This window comes from Lampetra planeri, chromosome 37 (assembly GCF_965212315.1).
Source record: "Lampetra planeri chromosome 37, kcLamPlan1.2.h2, whole genome shotgun sequence".
Taxonomy (NCBI): domain Eukaryota; kingdom Metazoa; phylum Chordata; class Hyperoartia; order Petromyzontiformes; family Petromyzontidae; genus Lampetra; species Lampetra planeri.
The window spans coordinates 8474892-8502695 of record NC_136143.1 but is presented as its reverse complement, the minus strand read 5'-3'; the positions used below and the strand labels follow the sequence as shown (position 1 = coordinate 8502695).

Below are 27804 nucleotides of genomic sequence, written 5' to 3'. Positions count from 1 at the left end.
GACAGATTTCTTGTGGAACCCAATGCTCCTGTTTTGCATTACCACCGGGGGGCGAGGCGTGGCGACACACAAGCAACCCATTTAGCACTCTGGGATTAGCAGCGTGGCGTGGATTCGGCTCCCTATCTCCGAGGACCACAAGGCTCCGTTTCTCTTGCCAGTTTCTACTCGCTGCGACCGGACGGTGAAGCAATCTTTTTTAAAAAACATTCAACAATGTTCAATGGAGGCTTAGTTCAACTTGGACTTCTCCCAAGATGACATGTTTTTTTATATACATATTCTTTTTTTTAGGCCGTGTTTTTTTTTTGTAACTAAAAAACACAGGCCTGAAGTTGAACCGAGTGAGGAACGCCCCCCGACCTACACTCGCCGATTTTGTGTTGAGCCCGTTAAGACGCAACAATTTCCCAAAAGCCGGCCCAGGTAAAAGCATGTGGCTGCTTCCGGGGGCCTGCTTGCCAAGCTCACGTTTTCAAGTTCAAGTTCATGTATTAGGTATAGCCCTGTGAGCCATTGGGCTCTTGAATCGGGTGCAACCGCAACAAACAAAAAACAAAAACATGAACAAAAAACATCTTAAAGTGAATATGTGACTGAGTGCAAACAGAAAATCCAAGAAAAGACAGTAAAATATTGCAGAAAAAGCACCGTACACAAAAATGTGCAAAAATCCCAGTGGGATGCAAGTCAAACAACAACAACAACCACAAGACAACTTAGATTAAGGCCATCAGTCTAACTCTGTACCACAACAAACAAACATGGCCAAACCAAAAAACGTATCGAAAATCACCAAAATAAAGCCATAAAAGCAATGAAACAGTGGTCATAGGAACTGTGACCGAATTTTCACAATACACGACGTAAACAACATGTACCACCAAACTCTGCAGCCGAGCCCAAGAGCCAGGCTCCCTTTTCAGTGGTTGTGGAAGCAAGGCAAAGGATTGCACACAAATATTAATGAAATAATATAAAAGATGTCTCCACCCCACCACCCACACTCCGTGTATTATGCTCATGTGCACAATTGGAATATTACTGTTATAAAAATGAAATGTAAAGAATTGTATGTTAATATCATCACTAGTTGTATGGTGAAAACCACGAAGCAAGCAGCGATTACACTATTCCCTGAAAATTGCCTATCGTTGCCATATTTACATTGAATTACCGAGCGGATTTTTTTTTTCAATTGGTTTTCGCAATAAGCGAAAATAATTGCACCCACTTTGTCTCGCGCCCTATACATAGAGCCGAGCATAACACAATATTGTAGGCTGCAAATGCAAAGCAGCAAATATATGCTTTCTAATAGCATATGCAATAACGAGGCTGAATTTTAAAAAATTAACCCGTAAAAACAAAGTTTTTCACTATAAATCCTTTATATGCGTGGCATCGGTTTTATTTTATTATTAATTTCTGTTTTTCTTGAGTAAGAGTTTCATTTTTATCACATTGGTATTTTAATTTAATATTAAATTTTTTTCCCCCTAAAAAGTGTAAAATTTTGGGAAAAAAATTTTCACGAAAATAAATTGTCATGCACAACGAGTCTGTGTGCAAAATGTCAGCTCGATTGGATCACGGGAAGTGGGTTAAAAAACGACCGAAAAATTTGCACGCTCGTAAGCGCGCAAGCAAGCAAACGAGCGAACTTAATATAAAGGATTTAAAAACAGGAACACGAGCTCGAATTCAAGCAGAACAGCGTCGCCCTTCAGCGGCGTGCACGTGGACTGCCGAGTTCAGAAACAAAGACAACAACAAGGCTTCAACGCCATGGCCACACACCTCAACCTGCGCAAGCATTCGTCCAGACGGCACTGCTCATACTCTGCATCATTATTGCATGTTTTATTCGTTTCTAATAATCGTCTGCCCTTTTGTCAATGCACGGCTGGATGAAGGCCTTCTCACGCCATATCGGTTTTCGAGGGTCCTTCTGACCAGTACTTCTTCGGGCTCGCTCGTCAGCGTGGGTCGATGAAGGGGGAGGAAGGGCCCAAGTGTGTCTCAAACGTCACTTGCCACCGACGTCACCCATGGCCGGGAGTTGAATTCAGGTCACTGGGTTTGTAGCGCGGTGCGCGAAACAACACGGGGAAACGGCAACATGATTTTTACTAAGTTATAAAGGGAAGCAACATTCATCACAGCCGTGTGCGTGATGCACCTAAATAATATTGACAATGGTCTGCCCGCTGCTGTGAGGTTTACACTGATAGGGGAGAGAGAGAGAGAGAGCGCGACAGGACGTGTATAATGTCCGCTCCGCTTGCCGTCAAGATTTTGAGGCACTGAGAAGACAGCTCCTCTGTAAATGGCAAATATAGCTCATACCTGACCGGAGAGAACATAAATCAATATGAATTGCAGCCTCCACAGCAAGCTGTGTATTTCCCGGAGATGCTGCCATTTTTATAGACAACGCTTTTAATCCTACAATGCTCGATTTACAAACTGTGCAACTACATCCCCCCGCATCTGCCGTCACAGCGTAGACGGGAGCTTTAGGACATGACCGTCTACGTTTAATAATGCAGAAAAAAACATTTGATGTGCTGTGGCACAAATAATTAAATCAAGACTTCCAAATAAAAATGCCACTCAAGCATACAACACCTACCAACCACTGTGCACGTGCGGTTTGCATGCACGTGTACATTTTACCAACCGTATGGTTGTTATAGCTACGGGATACAGTGCAATATGTGCACCGAGCAGACACGCGGGCGTGATGGCGCACATCTGTAATCTGGCACTTGGAAGGCAGGAATAGAACGGATGGCAGAATGAGCTATTGTTCAACAATCCATATAAGGTGCCGAGCCAGTGGGTTCCCATCGGTACAGCAAACTGGAATGCTGACCTCCCCCCCGCCACATGCAAGGAATTACAGAAGGATGTGATTCCCCCCTCGTTTGCATGAGTTGTCTCCAGGCATGCTCATTTACTCACAAATGCTAAAATAATTTATTTACGAGCCAGACAGCTGGAGCAAGACACTGTTTAAAGAGTCTTGAGGCTCAGTGAGACTTTCCTCGGTATGCATAAATAGAAATATGTCTAAATGATTCTGATACATTACCACAAGTGCTCTTGGTATGCACACCAACTATAATAATAACGGATACTGGATCAGTATATTTCACGTCTATGTTTACAGATTTTAAACCATTATAAAATAGGTAACCTGAGATGTATACAGAAACAGAACACATGAAATCCATAAAGGTAATGGGCGATGCTAAAATGTATTCAGCCCTGGTTAAAGAATTGCAAACAGTATTATTTTTACTATTCTTGGTTCTTTCGGTAAAGTCACGTAGAAGGGAAATAATAAAATAATAAAAATAAAACATAATAAGATAACATTCATTTTATGTTAAAAATTTTAAATTAAATAAATAAGACATAATAAAATAAAACATTTTTTTAATAAAATCAATGTTATCTTATTATGTTTTATTTTTATTGTTTTATTATTTCCCTTCTACGTGACTTTACCGAAAGAACCAAGAATATGAATTCATGCAGTCACGAAAGCTTTAAATCGAAATTTAGTATTATTTTTTAAATAATATTTCACACCGAAAGATAATTGATGCTACATTCAATTTATTTTCTCTGGAAAGATGTTTCCTTTGTGTTCACATTGCGTGACAACCAGGATGCTGCGTATTCTCTGGCGTGCACACGCAGCGCATGCACACGCATGCACGTCAGCCTCGCGCTCAAGACACCTGCCAATAGCCACCGCTTGCCTTGCGGCGGGCTTATAGATCGCAGACAAAGTGGAAACAAGGACCAACAACAACCGCCCTCCCTTCCTCCTTTGGGTGCAAAACCCACCGGAAGTAATTGTTTCAATTACATGTTCGTTATATGACTCCAAAGTGTGGGATTATGCAACAGGTAGCAGTGTAAAAAATCATCGATTAGTTGCAGCGCGTTGCAGCGCACGTGGGGCACAGGAAGCCGCCGTCGGATCCAGCTCCAGCATCGATTTCCATTTCACTGTCGCCGCCATTGCCCGGACAGCCGTCATGCTCAAAGACGTGGTGCCCACGGCGAGCGTGATAAATAATTCACACCGATGCTAAATGATTTTGCTCTTTAAAGTACAGTGGGGCGCGGTCATAATTAATGCGTTGGGCTGCCCTTTTCGATTCAATATGCCTGCTTAAGTGCGTTATTCGGCTTGTCGAGGAACAGCTGCGTGCACACGGGCACGCACGGACCAGCAATGCAACTTTTGCACTTCATTTCAGGTCCACGACGCTACCGTTTTGTACGCCGCACGTACATTGAACTTATTTCGCACCGTACGCAGCCAGCCGTGCTCATCGGAAGGTGCGGGAAAGGATCAGGTTTTGCCCGACACAGCATCCACTGGAGTGGCTATCAAGTGTGCAAGCGGTGGCACTGCAAACCGGCGTCTACGGACGGGAGAGGTCAAGGCAACAGGTCATGCAGAGGGCTGTAAATTGGACTGGGGTGGGTGGGGTGGGGTGTGCCCTATGCAATTCCTTGCACCAGGGTGCGTGCCAATGATGCCGCGTCGCTGGCAGTGCCCCTACCAATGTCTCCTTGGCGCACCATGCAGCTCTCGCGGGGCTCACAATACATGCATGCAACTACGGCCGTTCCCTTTGTTTGTAGATGCACCGCGCAGCACATGGACGGAGCGGGTTGGGTAGTCAACTAGTAGGAATATCGGTTAGGTTAAATGTAAAGGGTGCTCGCGAAGCTCTTGGCTCTGCAGCTTACTTTACACTCGCCTCGAGCACTCATACGGAGCCCAGTTTCCATCGGCAGCAATTAATGCCAATTATTGACCCAGTTAAACCTCATTGAGACTCAACCTTCGTTTTCAGGATACTGCATTAACCAGCGTTTTGGTTACATATGCGGAAAGAAACCCGAGTACCTGGAGAAAACACCACACAGATCAAGGGATAATATTCAAAAGCCCCACAAAGAAAGATTAATCATTGCTGTACCACCATGCCCTGGCCACCTCACAGCCCACAGCCTCACACCTTCAACACCTTTATGCACCGGTGATCACCCATCCAAGTAATAACCAGGCTCCCTTAGTGTCCAAGATCCAACAAGATATGGGGCTCACCGAGGACAGCATAGTAATGTGTTCCTGTCCGTCAGCGCAGTTGAATTACGAATGCCTGAATTCGGCTCCAAGGTGGATCTCCATTTCTGGGAGGTGAAGGCTAAGCAACGTGCCTGTAGTCCAGCACTGTGGAGGCGAGGGTTGGTGGAATCACACAAATATCGTGAACCTCCCTTCCCTGGCTCGCCAGGAGATGGCAGTACAGCAAGTGGACTAATCGCCATCCGTTTCCCTCTACACGGGGATGGAGTGTTGTCCCCTCGTGTGTGTGGGTTTTCTCTCCGGGCGTTTCCGGCTTCCTCCGGCTTGTAGAAACTCAAAATGCTGGACCCTGTTGACAAAGTGTGGCTCTCCTGGATTTTTTTTATGTGGAATAACAGTAGAGGACCCCCTAGTGACGTAACTGCAGTTGTCATTAAAAATTACAGGCGCCAAGGCCACTGTAACATCACTGGAGAGCACTTCGTTAGTAAAGTATTTTTATTTTTAAATCCTTTATATTAAGTTCACTTGCTTGCGCGCTTACGACCGTGCAAATCTTTCGGTCGTTTTTTAACCCACTTCCCGTGATCCAATCGAGCTGACATTTTGCACACAGACTCGTTGTGCGTGACAATTTATTTTCGTGAAATTTTTTTTCCAAAATTTTCCACTTTTTAGGAAAAGAAAATTCATATTTAATTTAAAATACCAATGTGATAAAAATGAAACTCTTACTCAAGAAAAAGAGAAATGAATAATAAAATAAAACCGATGCCACGCATATAAAGGATTTATAGTGAAAAACTTTGTTTTTACGGGTTAATTTTTTTTGTTCAGTAACAGAGCTTCAGACCCGTGTCCGACATGTTAGACATGGCCTTTTTGTACGTAACAAGATAAAAGCCATCCGTGTTTTGGGGCCGCATTTTTCTTTATTTGCGGAGCGGCGTTCTTGCGCACCGCAGGGGTTAACGGACAGGCAGGCCTACGTGGAGTTAACAGATGTCTTCATAAGCGCCGCGTGCTTAGCCGAACTGTGCCAAGCCGGCAAGAGAAGGGGGGGGGGGACGGTGTGGGGAGAGCTGCCAGGGTACGGCACTTGTACCACATCCCCTTCCATTTTTCCTCATTAAAGTTTCATCGCGGCTCGACGGTGCGATGATAATGGCCAAGCTTGTTTGTCGGGTGCACACAGGGGGCGGAAGGGAGGGAAACGATGGGAGGGGGGGGGGGAGTCGGGAGTGATTTCAGCGTCTCACAGCCGACCTGGTCGTAACCCTTCACGTGCAGTGCGCTGTCGTTCCAGTGTTGGGAGTCTCTCACAAGACCTCCTGAGCCCTCACCGTGCCCCAAAGATATTCCCAACCCCAGTGACCAGTCTGCCACTCACCACCCCTCCCCTCTTAACACAACACCTGCATATGTAGCAGCTTTCCATCCATAGCTTCTTCCCACCAGTACAGAGGCAACTACTATAACTACAATTACTACGACTACTATAACCATAAACACAATTACCCATTGGCCTTGTTTAGCATTTTAAGACATTATTTTTTTTAAGCTTTATTGTTTTGTCCTCTTATATTGTGGGTTTACATTCAAATGTTTTAAGTAGGCTATTGGAGTGAAGAAGACTAAACAAATGAGATAAGCTTGTAGGTGAAAATGTGAATGAAACCTGTCAAAATGGGACAAAAATACAATTTATTCTTAAACCAAATTGTGCTGCGTCATTGCTTCACCACAGACGGAGGTGAATTGCTACATGATTACAGAATAACCACTCGAATATAACATGTTCAAATACATACTATGTATGTGTTTAAATTTTTTTAAATTTGAATATCCGATCTGAAAATTTTTGGCACCATTTTTTTAAATGTTTTTTTTTATGGCGTCGTTAAATGTGACGTCATCTTGCGCCGTTCATCACGCACAAGCCTTCCCTACCCCTCCCATCACGATGCATCACAACATCTCTCAAAACCAACTTGTTGCGTGGCTTGAAACATCATTATTTCTCATTAAGCAAATTGGAAAGTGTTACAGAACAAATGCATATGCACGATGTACATAAGATTGAAAATTACGAATAAGTGTTTGATTCGGCTGTCTCAAAACACAGCTCAGCCTCCATTTAAGATGATTTAAAAGAAGCAGTTTTTTTATGACCATTGCACAATCGATCATGGCGGTGGATGGAGTGAGAAGGGCTGAGAATACGGAGACAGCGGGGATCAATAGCCAGGGCTATAAAGAAGATCCAGGACGGGACCCACGGCCAAAGCTGGGTTGCCGAGCCTGGCGCTCAGTGGCCGTGGGAATGCAGCACGGTCGCACGTGAGCCCATCTTTCGAAATCTACCGCTACATTTAAACGCGTGCAAACCCGTAGGCCCACAGTGGGGAGAAACTACCTCAAGAAGGCTCGAGAGGATGCCGTCACCAACAGCAAAGTCCGCACCATAGTGACCAGGCACCGGTTTTTAAAGGTGAGGTAGGGGGTTGGGGGACATTAACATTTTTTTTATTTTGCCTGCAAAGGCAAAGCAAGAATCAATGCATACACCCAGAAATAGGCTATGGATTGGAAACACCGACGCAGAAAGTACACAAAAGCGCGAGAACACATGACGGAGTACGAAAGGAAATGAGCCAAGATTAAATCGGAAGCAAGAAAGAAAACGTGTGGATTGGAGAATAAAGAACCATCCATAATTTCTAACTCGCTGCTGACATTTAGTCAAAATGTGTTTCATTCAACAGGGGGAATGTAAAACATTTAAATTCACACTTCTAAGTCAAAGAACCATGAGCCCCGACTCTTCACACTCAACCTGTTCATCTGTCCACACGGCACGGCCTTGCCACGTATGCCACTGTACCATGAGGGGTGCACCGAATGTCACTTTTTACTATTCGGTCAAAGAGAGAATAACTTACCGTGGGGGCGTCAAAGGACGCCATGAAGGTCACACAATTGTACAACCCTGCAATCTTGCCCTCTCCCCTCACTCCCTGCCTTCCCCTCACCTCACCCTCTGGTCTCTCGGACTTTCCGCTTTAACCAAAACTAAACTAGTTTTGTATTTTAGCAGGTAAGGCCCACCGAGCGATATGGCTATTTTTAAGAAGTGACCCGGCCATCACAAATGATAGCTCAACGAGGTGGCTGAAAACGCGCAAAAATGTATGGTAACCAAATACTCTGGACGCATGTTCATTTTAAATGCAGAGGAAAAAAACGAAGAACCTGGAGAAAAGTCCACGCGACTACAGGGAGAGAGACATGCACACTCCAAATATACAGCCGTCAGGGTCGGGATCGAACCCACGACCTCCTGCATAGCAGCCGAGGCAATTAACATCTCGCCACCACGGCACCCCCAAACTAATCGCCCTCTCTCACATCGCATATCGTGACCTCAATATAAGAGCTATGGACACTACTGCACGACTGGGTGTAGGTGCCACAACGTACGACGGAAAACTACGTGCACGCGTGACCGCATACAACGTGGTGTAAGGCATCACAGTTTACGAATGGCACTCCAGTGTGCATGTTGCGTGCACGAGCGAGTATACAAACCACGGAGCATGGGTCATTGTTTGTGTGCGCACGGCACGTAAGCAGCACGGTGTAGGTGTCACAATGTACGACGTGACAGCAGCTGGTATACCGGATTCTCTTCTGCAGCTGCAGGCTGTCGTGGATGATCTTGCGAACGAACTCCAACTCGCCTCCCTCGGCCATGATCTCCGTGGCGCCGCCGGTGTTCACCGAGCTGGGGGGCGGCCGGTGAGAGTTGCGAGAGTTGACGCCCTGGGGTGGGTGGGTGGGTAGGCAGGGAGGGTAAGACAAAGTTCAAAGTTAATTTATTAGGTATAGCCCTGTGAGCCATTCGGCTCTTGAATCGGGTGCAACCGCAACAAACAAAAAAACATTAACAAGAAAACATCTTCAAGTGACTATGTGCAAACAGAAAATCCAAGAAAAGACAGCAAAATATTGCAGAAAAATCACCGTACACCAACCCTGTGCAAATATCCCGGTGGGATGCAAGTCAAACAACAACAACCACAAGACAACTTAGATTAAGGCCATCAGTCTAACTCTGTACTACAAACAAACATGGCCAAACCAAAAAACTTTTCGAAAATAACCAAAATAAAGCCATAAAAGCAATGAAACAGTGGTCATAGGAACTGTGACCGAATTTTCACAATAAACGACGTAAACAACATGTACCACCAAACTCTGCAGCCATAGCTGGCTGCATGAGTCATGAGACCAAGCAAACCACCACGGTGGTGACATGTTAACTACCTCGCCTGGTATACAGGAGGTTGTGGGTTCGATTCCGACCTATATATTTAGAGTTTGCATGTTCCCCGAGGTTACGTGGATTTTTTTACTAGATTCTCCAGTTTTTCCTTCCACATTTAGAAACATACATTTAAGAGTATTTGGCTGCTATACATTTCCACAGTATAAGCAACTTCGTTGAGCTATCATTTGTGGCCAGGTGGCTTCTGAGAAAGAGCTATATAGCTCAGTGTGCCTTACCTGGTTGAATACAAATTGTTTAGTTTAAGCAATTCTCCAAAAAAAAACCATACGGGCGAACACTGCTGACATCAAAACTCTTCACGAACAGACTAAGGAATAAAGCCTTAACACACAGGCCTCAATCATGCCATCACATTCAGCGGCATGCCAGTCTTCATTCTCACACCCGCATGGCATGAAAATGTTGTGATGAGATCGTGAAGTTGCATCGTTACGACTCATTAAGTTCATGGCACCATGTGCCGTCCACTTGTGTAAAAATGCATTTGGCACGAGCGCCTATTACATACTCACGTTAGTCATCGCTACAAAGTTCATTGTCTCATCAGTACAACATTGAATATTGGGCATACGACAATTCACCTCTCCCGTAATTAGATGGCATTATCGCAATAGGTCATTCAAGAATGTGTTCCTTTTTCTGTCTCACTTGTACTCTCTCATTTGTATTGTTTGTCTGGGATGCGTCCTGCCGTGTTTGCCGTCACATTTATTTCATCATCGGAAAGGCATAATTTTGCATAAATAATGCATGGATCTTACAATTAATTACACAATTTAACACGTGAAACACGAGCATGACTACTGATTTTTTATTAATTGATCAATTGCTTATGATGATGTAATATTCTACAAAAAATAATTTAACAAAGAAAATATGATTAATGTAGACTTAATATTTTTACTTCCTGACTTGTAAATTTATGCCATTTCTTTGATGAAAATTTTAAGTTTAAGCAGTTTTCATCCAGCTTTTTAAAGTTTTTCTTTTGTTTACATCATCTTAGTATGTTAACTTTGCCCTCAAGTTAAGACCTCCTCCTGAAGCCACCTGCCGACTTTCGAATTGTGTCCATCGCAAGCCGTGCACACAAAGGGAGCCATCACTGCACCACATGACACAGCCATCGATCCCCACTGGTTGATGTTTTATTTATTTTTATGTGAAGATGGTGGATGAGGGGGGGGGGGAGAAAATCACAACCTAAAACTGACACACTGTGGAATTGTGGATAAAATGAAATGTTTTGGAGAAATGGAGAAAAAACTCAAGATGGAGCACCAAGTGAGAACTCATACATCAAAGGCAAAGTGAAAAGATCGCTCATTGTCTTTGGTGGATGACAGCTGAGCGAGCGTAGACCGCATTTGCCGCCCGTCCATTTCGGGGCGAGTCGATGAGAATTACCCGTGTGACGTTTTCTTGCGGGTGCACAGACATTAAAAAATAGCCACTGGCGGACTGCACGCACAGACATCGGCGCGCACGCAAGCGGACTTTCGTGTGCCGTTACCAGGGTGGATATTTGCAAAGTTGGAAATTACCATCAACGATTAGATCATTTAAAAAATGTCTCTTTTAGGGACGGGCCAGGGGGGGGGGGGACACATATAAAGAGGCAGTTATTCTGGTCCAGTAGATTTGCCCAACATGAACGCAGGACAAACTTGATCTAGGTAGGCAAGTTGGCCCATTAAAATGAATTTGCAGCCTTTGCAAGGGAAATTTCAAATGCTAACACCATTTAAGGATGCCGTTGGCACGCCAAGAAACTGTTATTCGATTGTATCCAGGAAGGTTTAGCTTTAATGGATGGGATACGTGGGCATAATAAAGGATGGCAGGTTACCAAGACAGACAGTGGAGTAGTAACCAGGGGTCAAGTGACCTAAAGCCAGATTGTTGGACACTAACATGCAGACCGTGGAGGTCAGGTGTCAACTTTGCGACAACTTTGGGATCTAACGGAAGTGATGGCTACAAAATGATGTGGTGACATCAACAGCAATGGCTGCAGTGACCTCTTCACCTTGAACACTCTTTTGTCGTCTATTGATACGTCACTGGTCTAGTTGTTGTTTTAGTAGTTTAGCTGTGGATATCAGCTTTAAAAATCGGGGCTGTAACAATATCAAACCATGTAATGGAGTCATTAAGCTCACTTGGCAAGCAGACGTCCACTTTACAAAGCTAATGCAATTCATGAAGCAGGAATTGGACACGCGGCTGGAGAATCCAAACCATTCTGTTGTGAAAATTGGTTCACAGAAATGCAAAAAAAAACTAGCTCTCCAAACACCTCGAATTACAACACAAACGATGCCGATCTTACATGGGCCTCCTGCTGGTTGGCAAAGAATGGCGGGTTGCACACGCAAAAGTCGTACGCCAACTCCGGATCTTCGTTTAGCGCCTCCACCAGCAGAGTCTTCTGCGGCACCTTCATGACTGCAACGGCACGAGGGTGCAAGGTTTGACGATACGGGAGAGTTACTGGTAACGTCACGCTGATACGAGTGCATCCCGTTTCTTCACAGCGATCGTGCCTACCAGCAGTTCACAAACCGGGCTGCAAGGCATACATGCCTCGCACCTGTCTGTACCAAGAACCCTTTAGCAGACACACCGATGCAAATTTTGTGCAAGTCTGATGCACAGGGACTCCTCTACTTACGAATATTGTCACGCATCGCTGTGCCACTCATACCCGAACAGTCTAACGATGTGTTGCCCACGGGGCAGTGAGGACAACCCCTTTGCCGTGTCGCGTTGGGAGCCAAGCGTGGCGAGAGGCGGGCAAGCGGATCTCCCGATATTGAGGGCTGCTTTTCGAGACCAGCGGAAACCTCGAGCGTGTAATGACCATCGTCTGGGAGAAGACCGCCTCCCGTCAAGAGTAACCGGCTGTGAAGGAGCGGATTAACTCCATTTGCTAAATGGAATGAAGGCTGCCTCTGTCACTGTTATCATGAAATGTGAGGTGTACCCACCACCTGTTAACTCACTGCAGAGAGATATATCGAAGCAGCTCAATGGAAATAATCACTTGCTTCGAGTGGTTCATGTTACTTCTAAGTACAAGCTTGTTTGTAGATGAACAATACGCACATTGCAATAACTGCATACATTCATTGTACTTAATTTTTTTAAGCACTTTTTTTTCCATCAGAATGAGATGTTCTGGCCAACATAATGCATCAACAAACCTCTCTGGGGATGCCGTAACATCAAACCAACAGGGAAAAATCCGAGGAAGCAGAGACCTCCCCTGTTACACCAGGCCTTGCTCAATCCTTCACGAACACGTCTGAGATACCAGAAACCAATCTGGGATCGCCATGCAAGACAACTGGATGAAGTGGGGTCAACTGAAGACTGCCGGAAAACAACTGTGGAGTTGTTCTGCCGAGGTTCCGAATAAAATCCTCATCGAGGGTCCCACCACTGCTCCGCACGGCTTTGTTCTGCCAAGAAAACTTTGGTGGCTCTTCCATCAACCGCTACAGCAGTGAGCGGTGACTGCTCACTGCTGCTGCTGCTGCGCACACCTCTATCCACACGTGGGACATTAGAAATGACACCCCCCCCCCCCCGCCCCAGTGCAGGGACTGTGGCCACCCAAACTAAACAATGGACCACATCACGAACAACTGCATTGTACGCCTGCTCTCCGACGAACTGTACAGCACGAGTCACGCTGCTCCCGAGGCGATCACATGCCTCGCAAACTTAAACGTGGATGTATAATTTACACATACTTTCCATACGCTAAAATACGACTAGTGTTAAGATGGTGCTTGTGTCATAACGCCATGCTTAGCCATGAAGATCTTTGTGCTATGACACCACCGTTAGCACTAGGACAGACTTTGCCCGATTACAATGCCGCTCGTTAACGCCTGCGCCGAGGGACCGTGAGGGCACGGGGTGTGGACTGCGCATGCTCACCGCGCACGAGCCCCTGCAGAGCGTTTCTCGCCACGTTCTGGGTGGCGTAGGTGAAGCACACGTTGTCCACCTCGGTGGCCAGGAAGTGCCAACCGTTCATGGTGGCGCCGAGCAGTGGGTAGATGCACGAGGCGCCCGTCCCTGCCAAGGACAAATGCGAGTAATCATCTTCTTAGGTTTTTTCGGTAAAGTCACGTAGGTAAAACATCAAAATGAATGAAAATAAAATAAAATAAAATAAAAAATCACGACGTTTCGGAGGCAACACAAGTCTCCGTCATCAGGTGGGACCGTCACAGCCAGATTAGCTGCATCAAGTGAGGCAATGATTCAAGATGTAATCCCTTAAAAGCGAGTTGAGGGGGGGAGGAGAGGGAGGGGGGAGCTCATCAGACTATGGTAGCCAATGAATGGAACGTATCGGGAGGGAGGGGGGGCGAGGCCAAAAGGGTGGGCGACGGCGTGCAAGCGATTGTGCGCAAGCGGCTAATTACTGCACACGCCAACACATTAGCCGCTTGCGCACAATCGCTTGCACGCCGTCGCCCACCCTTTTGGCCTCGCCCCCCCTCCCTCCCGATACGTTCCATTCATTGGCTACCATAGTCTGATGAGCTCCCCCCTCCCTCTCCTCCCCCCCTCAACTCGCTTTTAAGGGATTACATCTTGAATCATTGCCTCACTTGATGCAGCTAATCTGGCTGTGACGGTCCCACCTGATGACGGAGACTTGTGTTGCCTCCGAAACGTCGTGATTTTTTATTTTATTTTATTTTCATTCATTTTGATGTTTTACCTACGTGACTTTACCGAAAAAACCTAAGAAGATGATTCCTTGCAGTCACGAAAGCTTCAAATCTAGAACAAATGCGAGTGCTCAGCAAGCTTCATTAATCATTAATAATAACATTTATTTAGGCAGGGCAAACACTTGAGATTGGCATCTAAATCCAAAGGGGACCCTGGTAAGAGGGCCAATTGAAAAGAGGGCCCTGGTAAGAGGGCCATGATATACGAGGTCAATATAGAATACATTACATCAGCAGATATATCCAACAAGAAATGGACACCAAACACATAGCTGAACGTAAATAAATTGCAATGTAAAATATATTTAAATATTGAAATACATTTAACACAAATGTTGCGTAAAAGTTATAAAAAATAAGTTAAATTGTGTGCATAGCAGGAAGTTACCAAATGGGCCATGAGCATGCATGTTGCATCCTTGTAATCATGATGTTTAAACATTGCTTAAAGCGATGAAAACGGAATCAAGTTCACTGCACAAGGCATTCTGCAAAATCATGAGCCACATACAACCTCATCATTTCGATATTACATCCAAAAGCAACGGCATCTATTTTTTTGTACTTGTAAGAGTGCTTGTAAAATAATTGGAGAGAAAATGCTCCGCCATCAATTTCACATTTTGTACTAATGTGCAGGCCGAGACAAAATAATAACAATAATTAAGGCTGCACAGTATTACGGCAAATCAACAATAACATGTAAGCCTAACAAACAGTGGTAATAGTAATTGCACAGCAACAATATTAAATAAAACAGGCTTAAAATTAAGGATACGTTTTTAAAGGTTGATGAATTATGCCATAACGCAGTAGTGAAAGTCTAGAGGATTTACACCATATATCTTACTTGCAATAGTCAAATTTAGCAAACTCGTTTTCATGGCCTCCGATGAGTCATTGCATTGCCAAAGATGTCGGCAGGCAAAATTCGATATAAGAAAAAAGCGTGATTGATTTATATGCCAAGGCAAACCACAGCACGTCTTCAATTTAACTTTTACTCAAGTCCACTATATGGCGCTCTTGAACAGTGCAGATGAACGTGTACCTCCACACATCTGGACATCAATGAAACATCAGACGTTTCTCAAGTATTCGCATTCGACTATCAAGATAACCGTGTAGTCACGGTTACAAGATAACAGCTATCCCAGTTGGTGCAATTTGTGACATGTGTGTCCAATATGGGGGAGGGAAGGCCACCAAGACGGGCATTGGAGCAGCATTTCAAGCTGACATCCAAGGGGAATATCTGAAACCAGATAACGCCAGATAATACTGTAAGTGGACTTTTTGAAGCGCTGCGTGTCAATTGGACAAGGGCTGTGGGATTCTAGCATAGAGGAGAAAGTGATACCAATGCTGGACAAATCAGTCTTGACCTTAAAAACATTTTAATTGTGGAATCCAGGAAAAGTCAGTGACAAACCTCTTGTAGCCTGTTTTTTTTTTCATGTCTAATTCACAAGTCAGTTAGTTTGTCTGTAAGAAAGTCGCCAGGCAACTATGGAGAGAAAAACGAATGCTTCTACACACACACAGACTCAATAGAGAGTGTGCCCAAACAACTGAGCTTACCGATGTCAATGCCATGCACGGTTTTCTCTGGGTCCCTGCCCGAGCTGCTGCCCAGCAGATCCTCCACCCAGTGGATATAGTTGAGGCGGAGAGGCAGCGTTGGGATGAGGCGCTCCAGAGGGATTTCGATGCTCAGTCCAAAATCCTCCTGCAGGAGGGCGCAGGTAAGTGCACGCACCGCTTCCGGCTCCTTGAAGTTCAACCTGCGAAGGTGAACGATGGGGGAGGAGTACAAAAATACAAGACTTGCTGTTTAAACCTGCAGTGTGTTATGGGCAACGTGCTGTTAACGCTTTCCCGTTACAAGACATCTGCAAGTTGCAGGGTGGGTCTTGTTCACCGCTGTAACGACACGACCGAACTCTACGATAGCTGGCACCAAACTGTGCCATGTGTCCTTCCCCATGGCCTTTTTGCTTCAAATTATATTCAGAATCGATTTGAATCCGTTCGGAATGTATATTCCGTTGCGATGACGTAAACGTATGGAATCGGAATGGAATCGGAAGAAAAGCTGAGGACGTACGCGTACGTCGTCAGAACAGGGAAGGGTTAATGAGCACCTACAAGGGCTCTGTGCACAACGTGTGGTGTGGCCAGCACCACCACACGTGGCAATCTTTGTCTCTCTAGGGCTGATGTGTGCACAACGCACTAGGGTATCATTTAAGCCTCGGTTGACCTTGGCGACGCCCCCGATTAGACTTAGGTAGCGATTGCCACTTATTTTATTCATGAGCAGCAATTGAACCCAGGCGACCGCATTGGTAGCAGTGCACCAACCACTATGCCAAACAACCCCGAGCTCGCGAGCCTGCGCCTGCCTCTCGCGAACCAAATAAGTGGTCTCCAATTATATTGTGTGGTACAACTTCTCTCATCCGCACCTCCGATTAGCACGGTTGGATGCGTACGGCGTGAAAGGAGTTCAATGTACAGACACCCCCTGCAGAAACTACATTGATATACACACAGAAAAAACACCCTCACGCGTACAGTAAGAAAACCTTATGGTTACCGTGATATACATTTTTCATGACGAACGGATATTCGATGTCATGATACAACAATGATCAGTTTCCTATGAAATTGTATTTGTAAATCAAATGTTCATTGAATTGTTTTTGTGGTTTGCCGCGCTCACACTAAGTGTAAATAAAGTTCTACCAACTGCAGTTCACTCAACCCAAGTCTGCCCCCGAGTATTATAATCAGTACATTTAATTGTTATCATGCATAGTTGATTGCACTAAAAGTGATTAAAATTCGAATCAAACAAAAAATCTGTCATACAATTGTCAAGCCATTAATTGTTCAGAAAAACAATCTCCAAGGACTAATTGCATGATTAATAGGAATTGATTTACAATAATTGAATTTGCATTTCAAATATGTTGAGTTAAAACATTTGATGAAATACTGCGATGATGATGATGAAATAACAATATTCAGTAAAATGGATTTTAAACGGTCGTGGATTGTACATCGTACAACACATCTTAGTATCACCATATCGTAGCAACCTAGGAATGAAGTACCTGTACAGGGGATAAAGATGTGCCAAATCAAACCACTGGCAAAGTACAAGATGCAACCAACACTGGATGTGCCTCCGAGCAACCATACTCACTGCATGGAATTAATAATGATCCTGTAAATGGAAAAAATAAAGTGATCGCAATCAAAGCATTTAATTGAAGCTATTTTTACTCACATTAGTGTTCCTTATTTGAACCTCATGGTGGGACCACGGGGTCCCGCATAAGCAGAAGGCAAAATCGTAATTAATTAGTTTATTTTTGGCGACTCCGTCCCACCGCGCACATAAACGCTGCGACCCACCTGGCGCGGATCATTCTGTTATGTCGTCCAAGCGCAGCGAGGACGAATGCGTAGAAGAAACAAAACTTTGAAACTTTGATTAGCGCATCGTGTAAAGCACGTCGAGAGGAATAGATTGCCGTGTCGTTCGCCTTCAACAGACATAAAATGACGTCGCAATGCAGTTTATGCGAGAGCCGGGGGCTTATGGGACCCCGGGGTCCCGCCATAAGGTTCATTTGACCACATTTAAAAACGTGACAATCCATTGTGAATTGGTCTCTTTTGCAAGGATGATCTCAGAAATATCATTATGCAGGAGCGGTAACAACTTAGCACAAGTTGGTTAGAGGCAATGTGAGGGCATATTGAGATCAACGAGTCTTCGTCTGATTAAATGATGGATATTGTGAGTAATTATATGTCAATTAACGCTCATGTCAATTTGCATTAACAAAAAAACAGTGGGGGACTTGTGGGCCTGTCGTCTCCAGCGTGCTGCCCATTGTTTATCGCTCTACGATACCGAGATCAAACACTCGGCAGTGTAACCCGCCAGACATTACACGACCTCCGAACGTGGCGCTTCGTGTCTAATAACATTTGCTCACTTGTGATAAAACATTGATGTTGTGCATCGATTTTGAGTTCTCTACTTCTTCCCCGTGGCATTATTTCTGTTACAAACCTGATTGGATGCTTCAAAGGCAGTACATCAGAGCAGTGATATGACAAAAAACAGGCCAAAATTATGAATAATAAAACACCCTTCTTAAAAGTAAACAATAACTCGAAAAGTGCACACAGCACAAAAGTGTTTACAATGAGCTGTGGAACAATCCCAGAATTGTACGACAATATTAAGTGTCTTGCAAGGACACCGGTACTAAACGCCCCACTGTGTTTAAGATTGCCACTCCGCGTAAAAAAGAGTTTAATAATTTTATCTCAGCATGGGACCCTTTCCGTTTGGCTTGCACGTATAAAATCAGTACGGTCCCAATGAATGCCAAAATACCCTGATAAAACTGACAGCCAGGGATGAATACCAATGCCATGCTACTTTGAGAACACCGATTACACGCAGGCAGGGCACAATCAAGCCCCAACTCGATTAGCCAAATGAGACGACTCAGATTACTCGGAGAGTCTACATCAGAAGGTGGCAGATAAATTGAATGTGAGCTGCGTGAAAGATGTAAAATTATTTCATTACAAAGGCTGCATCAGCCACACCTGGCATACACCATTCATGGTACCCGGGAGGCTCATTTCTATCATCCTTGTGAGGTTAAAGGTGCCCTTGGTGATGGGAGCTGATTGCCAATGGAATGAAACCGCCACCAAGCATTTCCTTTACAATACCAGTTGGAGAGACCGTAATAGCTGTCTTGCAGTCCTGATTAACCTTATAAAAGTACAAGTCACTGAACAATTAAGTCTATAAATTCGAGTATATTTCCATGAAATGAAACTGACATGAAGAGATAGGACATTTTCTGTGGTGCGGCATCCGGCTATCTGCGAATGTAAGCGCATGCGACTGGTTCAACCGATGAAAAGAAATGTAAGAACGGTTGCAACTAGGGGTTGTTAAACGTGTTTTTTTCATTACTGGTAATCGCATAAAATAGGCAAAAACCGACTTGAAGCACATTCAGATGTCGCACAGTAAACGTAACATAATTTTTTTTAACTGAAAAACGAAGGGTGCTGCGCTGGTGTAATGGTTCGCACACTTGGACCCGCAATTCAGAGGTTGGCAAGTATGATTTGATCTCCCTGGTGTTGAACCAATGGGGACAATTTTCTTAAATCTCACCCCAGCTCTATCCACTCCGCAGTATACGTGGGTAAAACCACAGATAGTCAATCGGGTAGTTCAAGTGTGGTGGGGTAACATGTGGGTACACCCACCACCTTCCAAAGTGACTAGGCAACGTGAAAGAATAGACCAATTACCCGCTAGACTTCCCTATACTCATGGAAGCCTTTCCGCCAGTAGTGATGTGAACAATAAATTGCATTTTTCATATTCTTAGGTTTTTTCGGTAAAGTCACGTAGGTAAAAAATTTAAAATGTAAATTAATAAAAGTAAAATAAAAATAAAATACAGCTATCGTGCTGTGACGGTTCCACCTGAAGACGGAAGCTTGTGTTACCTCCGAAACGTCGTTATTTTTATTTAATTTTTATTTTACTTTTATTAATTTAAATTTTTTACCTACGTGACTTTACCGAAAAAACCTAAGAATATGAATCCTTGCAGTCACGAAAGCTTCAAATCTAGAATAAATTGCATGGCTGCACCTTGACCTTTTAATGAAGAAACAAGTGCATATGTGCCATGCGATGACTTCGGCCTGCCGCTGGTACTTTATTACGGCTGCAACCGATTAATCACTCTCTCACAGGTCAAGCAGTTTGAACACTTCCCTATGGAATAGATTGCCGATTCCTGACCATCATAATCGGTAATCGAGTCTGAAAACGATTTCTGGCGACCTAATTATCGTTTAACACCTGTAGTTGCAATATGGAATTTAATGGATTAATTAAATGGGGTTTTTCCCCCCCTCAAACATCAGAATGCACCTCGTTTGCTCATATTCATGGCACGCTGGACAATTTCTGCAAACAAATAGCAACAAGGCTGTACTTAACTGGCTATTAAAGACCCTGTAACATCACTCACACGTATAGACCAATTTTGTGGCTGTCAAATTCCAAATTCCACATTTTTTAAGCGACACACAACTCAAAAACCTCGAATCATTGTCTCCTGGTTAATTAAAGAACAAATAATGCCATTTATAATCAAGTTAATTTCCACTTAGATGATCCCCTTTTTTTTAACAAGAGATGGACGTTGAAAATGCAAAGTGTTAATGAGCTACACTAGAGGCAACAACATTCATTGCAATTATGCCGTCGCTACAATTGGCTCGCATTCAATAGCTCTATCTGTGGCTTAGACAACAAAAATTATCCTCCGTGGAAACATTAAAAACATTTGATTTACAGCTCCAACCTGTATTTCCAGGAACATGCATTCCCTGTATGTTGCGTTATTGGATGCTGGGAAGGCATATAATTTAGTGCAATTGCCAAGGCATTACTTAAATATGAGATTTGAAGTTTTCGTGACTGCAAGGATCCATATTCTTTTGTTCTTTCGGTAAAGTCACGCAAGTGAAAAAATATAACTAAAATAAATAATAATAAATTACATCACGACGTTTCGATTGCAACACAAGCAATCATCATCAGGTGTGGCAACCACAGCAAGAATTTTTGTTTACTGAAGTGGGAGAGAAAAAAAAAATTCTTGCTGTGGTTGTCACACCTGACGATGATTGCTTGTGTTGCAATCGAAACGTCGTGATTTAATTTCTTTATTTAAAACATTTTTTTTTTTCACCTACGTGTACGTGACTTTACCGAAAGAACCAAAAAGAATATGCACTACTTAAGAAATCGGGGAAGCATGCTTTGCACAATGAATTATAAACCCAAGGGTCTCGTCCCTCATCATAGGTTTACTGTGACCATCCGAGTGCTGGAATGAGGAACCGACAATTGGCCGACGATGTGTAACATTGTAAATGTTGAAGACGCGGACTTCGAATGGGCAAACAAAAAAAGCTCAGCTCTGTTGTCAAAATGGCGTAAAGTAACAACTGCGATAACAAGAAAAACACAAGAAATGTTTAACGAAAAGTGCAGGTTGTGATAACGGAGCATCATTACCGCACACGGCCAGAGAGGTCTGTCTGCACGTGCTTCTTGAATTCGGGGTTTCTGCTGGCCAGCAATGCGAAGTCGGGCGGTCTGTCCTTGTAGCGGTTGCGGGGGTGCATATCCCTGTTGAGCGCCATTGCTGAAGCCTGGAGACAGGAAACAAGGTCACCTTTAAATCGCAAGGAAATATGAAGCCACGTTTAACACTCAACGCCTTACATGCCCCCCCCCTCCCCCAACGCTTGCTCAACAAAAGGCATTCAAAAGGTGGTAATGTGACCAGAGGGTTTTTTATCCAGACACAAAGAAACTACATGCATTACATTAAGGGGCTGGTGAGGGAGAGCAGGCAATGTTTTGCGGACACTTTATTTATTTATTTAACATGACCGTGGCTGTGGGCTATTGTTGTTTTGTATGCAATCCACTATAAAGGAAGCTCAAATACATTAAACGGCAGGGGGGGGATCAACGTGATGTATCAAATTTGTACACCTTTTAGTTTAATTGTGCATACTTTTAAGTGGTTACGGGGGAAAAAACCCTTGACAAAGTGGAATAATCTCACGCTGAAGTAGCCTGTAAACGCCACTCAATTCTGCCACTGAGGCTGTGTTTGGTCAGTGCTTTTAAGGCTGCTGAAGGCTTTTCAGTAGAGCCAGCACCATGCTGGCTGTACCCGGTTCGGTATACAGTATTGTAGTTTTCAAAAGGTCGCCATAGCATTCCATGACAAAGGAGACCAAAGAAAATGAAATGCTGTATAACCGACGCCCCATACCCAAGGGGGTTGCTGTTTCTCAGCATTGCGCAGAAAGACGCTCACAATGGTAGTGAACTCTCGTGACAAACTTGTGCGATGTATGCGTTGGTGCAACAAAAACTGCAAAGGTTAAAAGTACAGTAAGTCCTCGTTTAACGCGGTTGATGCGTTCCTCAAAAGTGCAGCGTTAAGCGAAAAACGCGTTGAGCGAAAACAATCTCCCCATAAACAATGTGACGATGACGTTTGGCGAGATACGATGATCGCACACTAACCCACAATTACACATTTCTGGCCAACACAGATGCGCCTCCGACCACCACCCGGCTCACCATCATACAAAAGCTTTAGTAATCAGCAATGAGGGCATCTTAAAAATGCATAAGTTGGGGAAATAGCAAAGACAAATGCATATGTTACGTTGAATGCTGACCACACTGATTGAAATGGTGAGGTCTGACCCAGAAAATATGAGAAGTGGAAGAGGTTTCAGAGTCAGACTATCTTTAAACGAAGAGCTCCCGAAACAGATTTCAGGAGCGCAAGCGAAGACCGTGGCACCTTTACTTCAGGAATTCACATTTAACTTGAACCAAGTATGTACAGATGATCATCGATTATCCGGCACCGCGCAATTATCTGGCTGCTTCCATCATTTATCTGGTGGTCCCGGGTCGATCTGGCAAAACTGGCAAAATCGCTCCAAATGCTGTATCCAGTCCGGCTATCGGCACCGTGTGCATGACAAAAACGTAGCTAAGCTTGATTTCAGTGTCAAATATTACAGACAGTACATTATACACGACATACAACTTAAAAAATTAAAATACTGCACGTATATACATCACCCCATGCAGAGTCTTAGAGATTGGAGTGGTGAGTATGGTGGAGTAAAAACAGTAACTTTTTACAGGAGGATATTTGTCCATTTGTTTGTTTATTTGTGCCAATATCATGTTGTAACTAATTTTAAACAAAAATGTCATGGCAAGAATGTGCAAAAATAAGCAATTTTAAATAATAATGTAGTGATTATCCGACGTCTTTGGAAATCCGGCACCCCCTCTCACCCCGAAGTCGCCGGATTATCGATTATCTACTACACTGTATAAAATCGATGATCTACGCAAACTGTATATAATCGATTATCTCCTGTACTGTATATTAGTGCTAGACAGACATGGTAACTCGAACGGTCCTCTGCTTTTGAAACGCTGGGGGCTTAAGGGATATTTTCATCTTGGCACTCAACCAACGTCACCAAGTGCCTGGGTGAGGGCCTAATTTAAGATCAGGTACACAATAAAAAAAATCCAACTACGAATAAAATAGCGTTACTCCAACGAGGTTGAGAAAATGTTCCAACACTTAAAGACTCCGAGCCCATCGTTGTCCGTTGCGGAAACACAAAACAGGAACTCCTTTTGTAATAATCTTGATTTGAAGCTTTCGTGACTGCAAGAATCCATACTCTTTGGTTCTTTCGGTAAAGTCACGTGGGTATAGAAAGACTCTCTGATAGTGGCATTGCCTCTGTGCTCTTCACTTTTGGCGTTCCTCTCTGGCCTGACGCTGGTACTGAGACGAGGCCCCAAAGAAGGCTGCTGCCGTCTCTAATGTAGGCCAATCGGTTTCAAAGGCAATGCCCATATTTTATTATTAGAGCGATGTTTGTTTGCATGTTCACCGCAAGTACTGTCTGTGGTCAATGCAGACTTGATTCCTTGCAAAAGGTTTATATTCGGTGTTTCAATATCTTAACACCTAATTAATTGCCATAAAGGGTAAACCCCATTCTTTTTTTTCATACTTTGTACTGGCTTGTTGTACAGTATTTAAACCCGGGTTGTAACAATGCGTCCGGTTGTATAGCGTGGCGGGTTCCAAAGTGACAACTTAATAAGTAATATTTAAAAATATTTTTAAACACGCTTTAATGAAATGTACCGTACTAGTAATGGAAGAACTCCACGACTCCAGGAAGTGGCCCCGAGGCTTGCCATAACGTACGGGACCATGGTGATTTACAGCCAACGTCAGTTTACCGTGGACAATTAGACCCAAGCCGAAACATAACATATAAAAAATAACGTTTTAAAATGTTTCTTATTTTTTATGATTGTCATCAGTATGACATAAGTATACCAAGTTTTCAGTCAAACCACATTGGGAAGTGGCTTAAAATTGAGTTACAAGATTTGAGGATGATACAACAACAATGACAACAAAGTGAGTTAATAAAAAGCGTGGAATAAAAAAGAAAAAGAGTGCCACTGTGCCCATGCAACCCAAACTGCGGCCTGCACGGCAGCAAAACCCCCTCTAGTATGCCCCTTCCTCAACAGAGCAATGGCAAAAAAGACAAATACTCTCTCGCAAAGCCCTCTCTCGTTGTGGCGAGCCAGAGACGGCGAGCATCGGCAACCTCGCCTCGTGATCGCATTGCTCCCGTCCCACGCAACAACAACAGAGAGACAGAGAGACACACAGAGAGGGGAGGGAGCCACATGAATGCGAGGCAGACAAGATACTTCCAGATTTGAAGCTTTCGTGACTGCAAGGATTCATACTCTTAGTTTTTTCGGTAAAGTCACGTAGGTTAAAAAGATAAAATTAAAATGAATAATTATTTTATTTTTATTAATTTTAATTTCATTTTTTTACCTACGTGACTTTACCGAAAAAAATAAGAGTATGTGAAACTTCCACTTCGAGCCCTCAATTCTTTTTCCGCCTTCTATTAATTTCACGGGCCCACGGCTCCCCCACACCACCAGCACCAACCCTTGTTCACTCCTCGCTCGCCATCGCTCCCGACAGCAGCGAGACGACGGCAGGCAGGGCGAAAGGAGAAGAGTTTTAGTTTTCAGTTTCTATGATTTGGTAGAGCCCTGTGAGCCAGTCGGCTCTTGAATCTGGTGCAACCGCAACAAACAAAAAAAACATGAACAAGAAAACATCTTCAAGTGACTATGCGCAAACATAAAAATCCAGGAAAAAACTGCAAAGTCTTCCAGAAAAAAGCACCATGCACCAACGCTCTGTGCAAAAATCCCAGTGGGATGCAAGTCAAACAACAACAACCACAAGGCAACTTAGATTAAAGCCATCATTCTAACTCTGTAGTACAGCAATGTAACAGTGATCATAGGAACTGTGAGCAGAGAGTTGAGAGCGCGTCAAATAGTGACACCCGCGACGATTTACACCGCGAGCACGAACAACAACAACCACAGAGACAAACGAAGTAACAACAACGAGATAGACCAGTGAGGCGGACAGGCAGAGAGGCGGTCGTCAGGGCCACAGGCCTCAGTGCCGCGTCCCTCCATACAAGAGGAGATGGGTCCCAGCAACCACAACTAGCAGAGACATCTATTCTCACGAATTCCGTTTAAGCAACAACCACCACCACCCAACATACCAAGCGCCGCCGGAATGGATGTAAAGACATCAAACACTGAGCCCAGCGCGCGGGCTTATACCCCCCCCCCCTTTAAATACCCCCCCCACCCCCACTATGAAACACCCCCCCCCACCCCCACTATGATACACCCCCCCCCCACCCCCACGTATTAAACCCCCCATCCCCACAATTAAACACCCCCCCCCCACTATTAAACACCCCCCCCCACTATTAAACACCCCCCACTATTAAACACCCCCCCCCACTATTAAACACCCCCCACTATTAAACACCCCCCCCACTATTAAACACCCCCCCCACCCCACTATTAAACACCCCCCCCCACCCCCACTATTAAACACCCCCCCCCCCACTATTAAACACCCCCACCCCACTATTAAACACCCCCCCCCACTATTAAACACCCCCCACTATTAAACACCCCCCCCCACTATTAAACACCCCCCCCCCCCACTATTAAACACCCCCCCCCCCCACTATTAAACACCCCCCCCCCACTATTAAACACCCCCCCCCACTATTAAACACCCCCCCCCCCACTATTAAACACCCCCCCCCACTATTAAACACCCCCCCCCTCACTATTAAACACCCCCCCCCACTATTAAACACCAACCCCCCACTATTAAACACCCCCCCCCACTATTAAACACCCCCCCCCACTATTAAACACCCCCCCCCACTATTAAACACCCCCCCCCCACTATTAAACACCCCCCCCCCCACTATTAAACACCCACCCCACTATTAAACACCCCACCACCCCACTATTAAACACCCCCCCACCCCCACTATTAAACACCCCCCCCCCACCACCCCACTATTAAACACCCCCCCACTATTAAACACCCCCCCACCCCCACTATTAAACACCCCCCCACCCCCACTATTAAACACACCCCCCCCACCACCCCACTATTAAACACCCCCCCACTATTAAACACCCCCCCACCACCCCACTATTAAACACCCCCCCCACCCCCACATTAAACACCCCCCCACCCCCACTATTAAACACCCCCCCCCCACCACCCCACTATTAAACACCCCCCCACCCCCACAATTAAACACCCCCCCACCCCCACTATTAAACACACCCCCCCACCACCCCACTATTAAACACCCCCCCCACCCCCACTATTAAACACCCCCCCACCCCCACTATTAAACACCCCCCCCCCCACCACCCCACTATTAAACACCCCCCCACTATTAAACACCCCCCCCACCCCCACTATTAAACACCCCCCCCACCCCCACTATTAAACACCCCCCCCACCCCCACTATTAAACACCCCCCCACCCCCACTATTAAACACCCCCCCCACCCCCACTATTAAACACCCCCCCACCCCCACTATTAAACACACCCCCCCCACCACCACTATTAAACACCCCCCCCCCACCCCCACTATTAAACACCCCCCCACCCCCACTATTAAACACCCCCCCCACCCCCCACTATTAAACACCCCCCCACCCCCACTATTAAACACCCCCCCCCACCCCCACTATTAAACACCCCCCCCACCCCCACTATTAAACACCCCCCCACCCCCACTATTAAACACACACCCCCCCCCACCACCCCACTATTAAACACCCCCCCACCCCCACTATTAAACACCCCCCCACCCCCAACATTAAACACATCCCCCCCACCACCCCACTATTAAACACCCCCCCACCCCACTATTAAACACACCCCCCCCCACCACCCCACTATTAAACACCCCCCCCACCCCCACTATTAAACACCCCCCCACCCCCAACATTAAACACACCCCCCCCACCACCCCACTATTAAACACCCCCCCACCCCACTATTAAACACACCCCCCCCACCACCCCACTATTAAACACACCCCCCCCACCCCCACTATTAAACACCCCCCCACCCCACTATTAAACACCCCCCACCCCCACTATTATACACACCCCCCCCCCACCACCCCACTATTAAACACCCCCCCACCCCACTATTAAACACCCCCCCACCCCACTATTAAACACACCCCCCCCCCCCACCCCACTATTAAACACACCCCCCCCACCCCCACTATTAAACACCCCCCCACCCCACTATTAAACACCCCCCCACCCCCACTATTATACACACCCCCCCCACCACCCCACTATTAAACACCCCCCCACCCCACTATTAAACACCCCCCCACCCCCACTATTAAACACACCCCCCCCACCCCCACTATTAAACACCCCCCCACCCCACTATTAAA

The 27804-nt window shown here is 45.1% G+C and overlaps 1 protein-coding gene across 2 annotated transcripts in view; it reads right to left on the bottom strand.

Annotated features, from left to right (window-relative positions):
• METTL16 (methyltransferase 16, RNA N6-adenosine) overlaps positions 1–27804 on the bottom strand; it is a 48163-nt gene that overhangs the window by 19579 nt on the left and 780 nt on the right. For both annotated transcript variants that reach the window (XM_078611997.1, XM_078611998.1), the window contains exons 2-6: positions 21384–21520; positions 15812–16014; positions 13422–13562; positions 11806–11921; positions 8802–8944 (exon numbers count right to left, since the gene is read on the bottom strand). In XM_078611997.1, the coding sequence (XP_078468123.1) occupies positions 8802–8944; positions 11806–11921; positions 13422–13562; positions 15812–16014; positions 21384–21511 (731 nt within the window). In that variant the 5' untranslated portion in view covers positions 21512–21520. The remainder of the gene's footprint in view (positions 1–8801; positions 8945–11805; positions 11922–13421; positions 13563–15811; positions 16015–21383; positions 21521–27804) is intronic.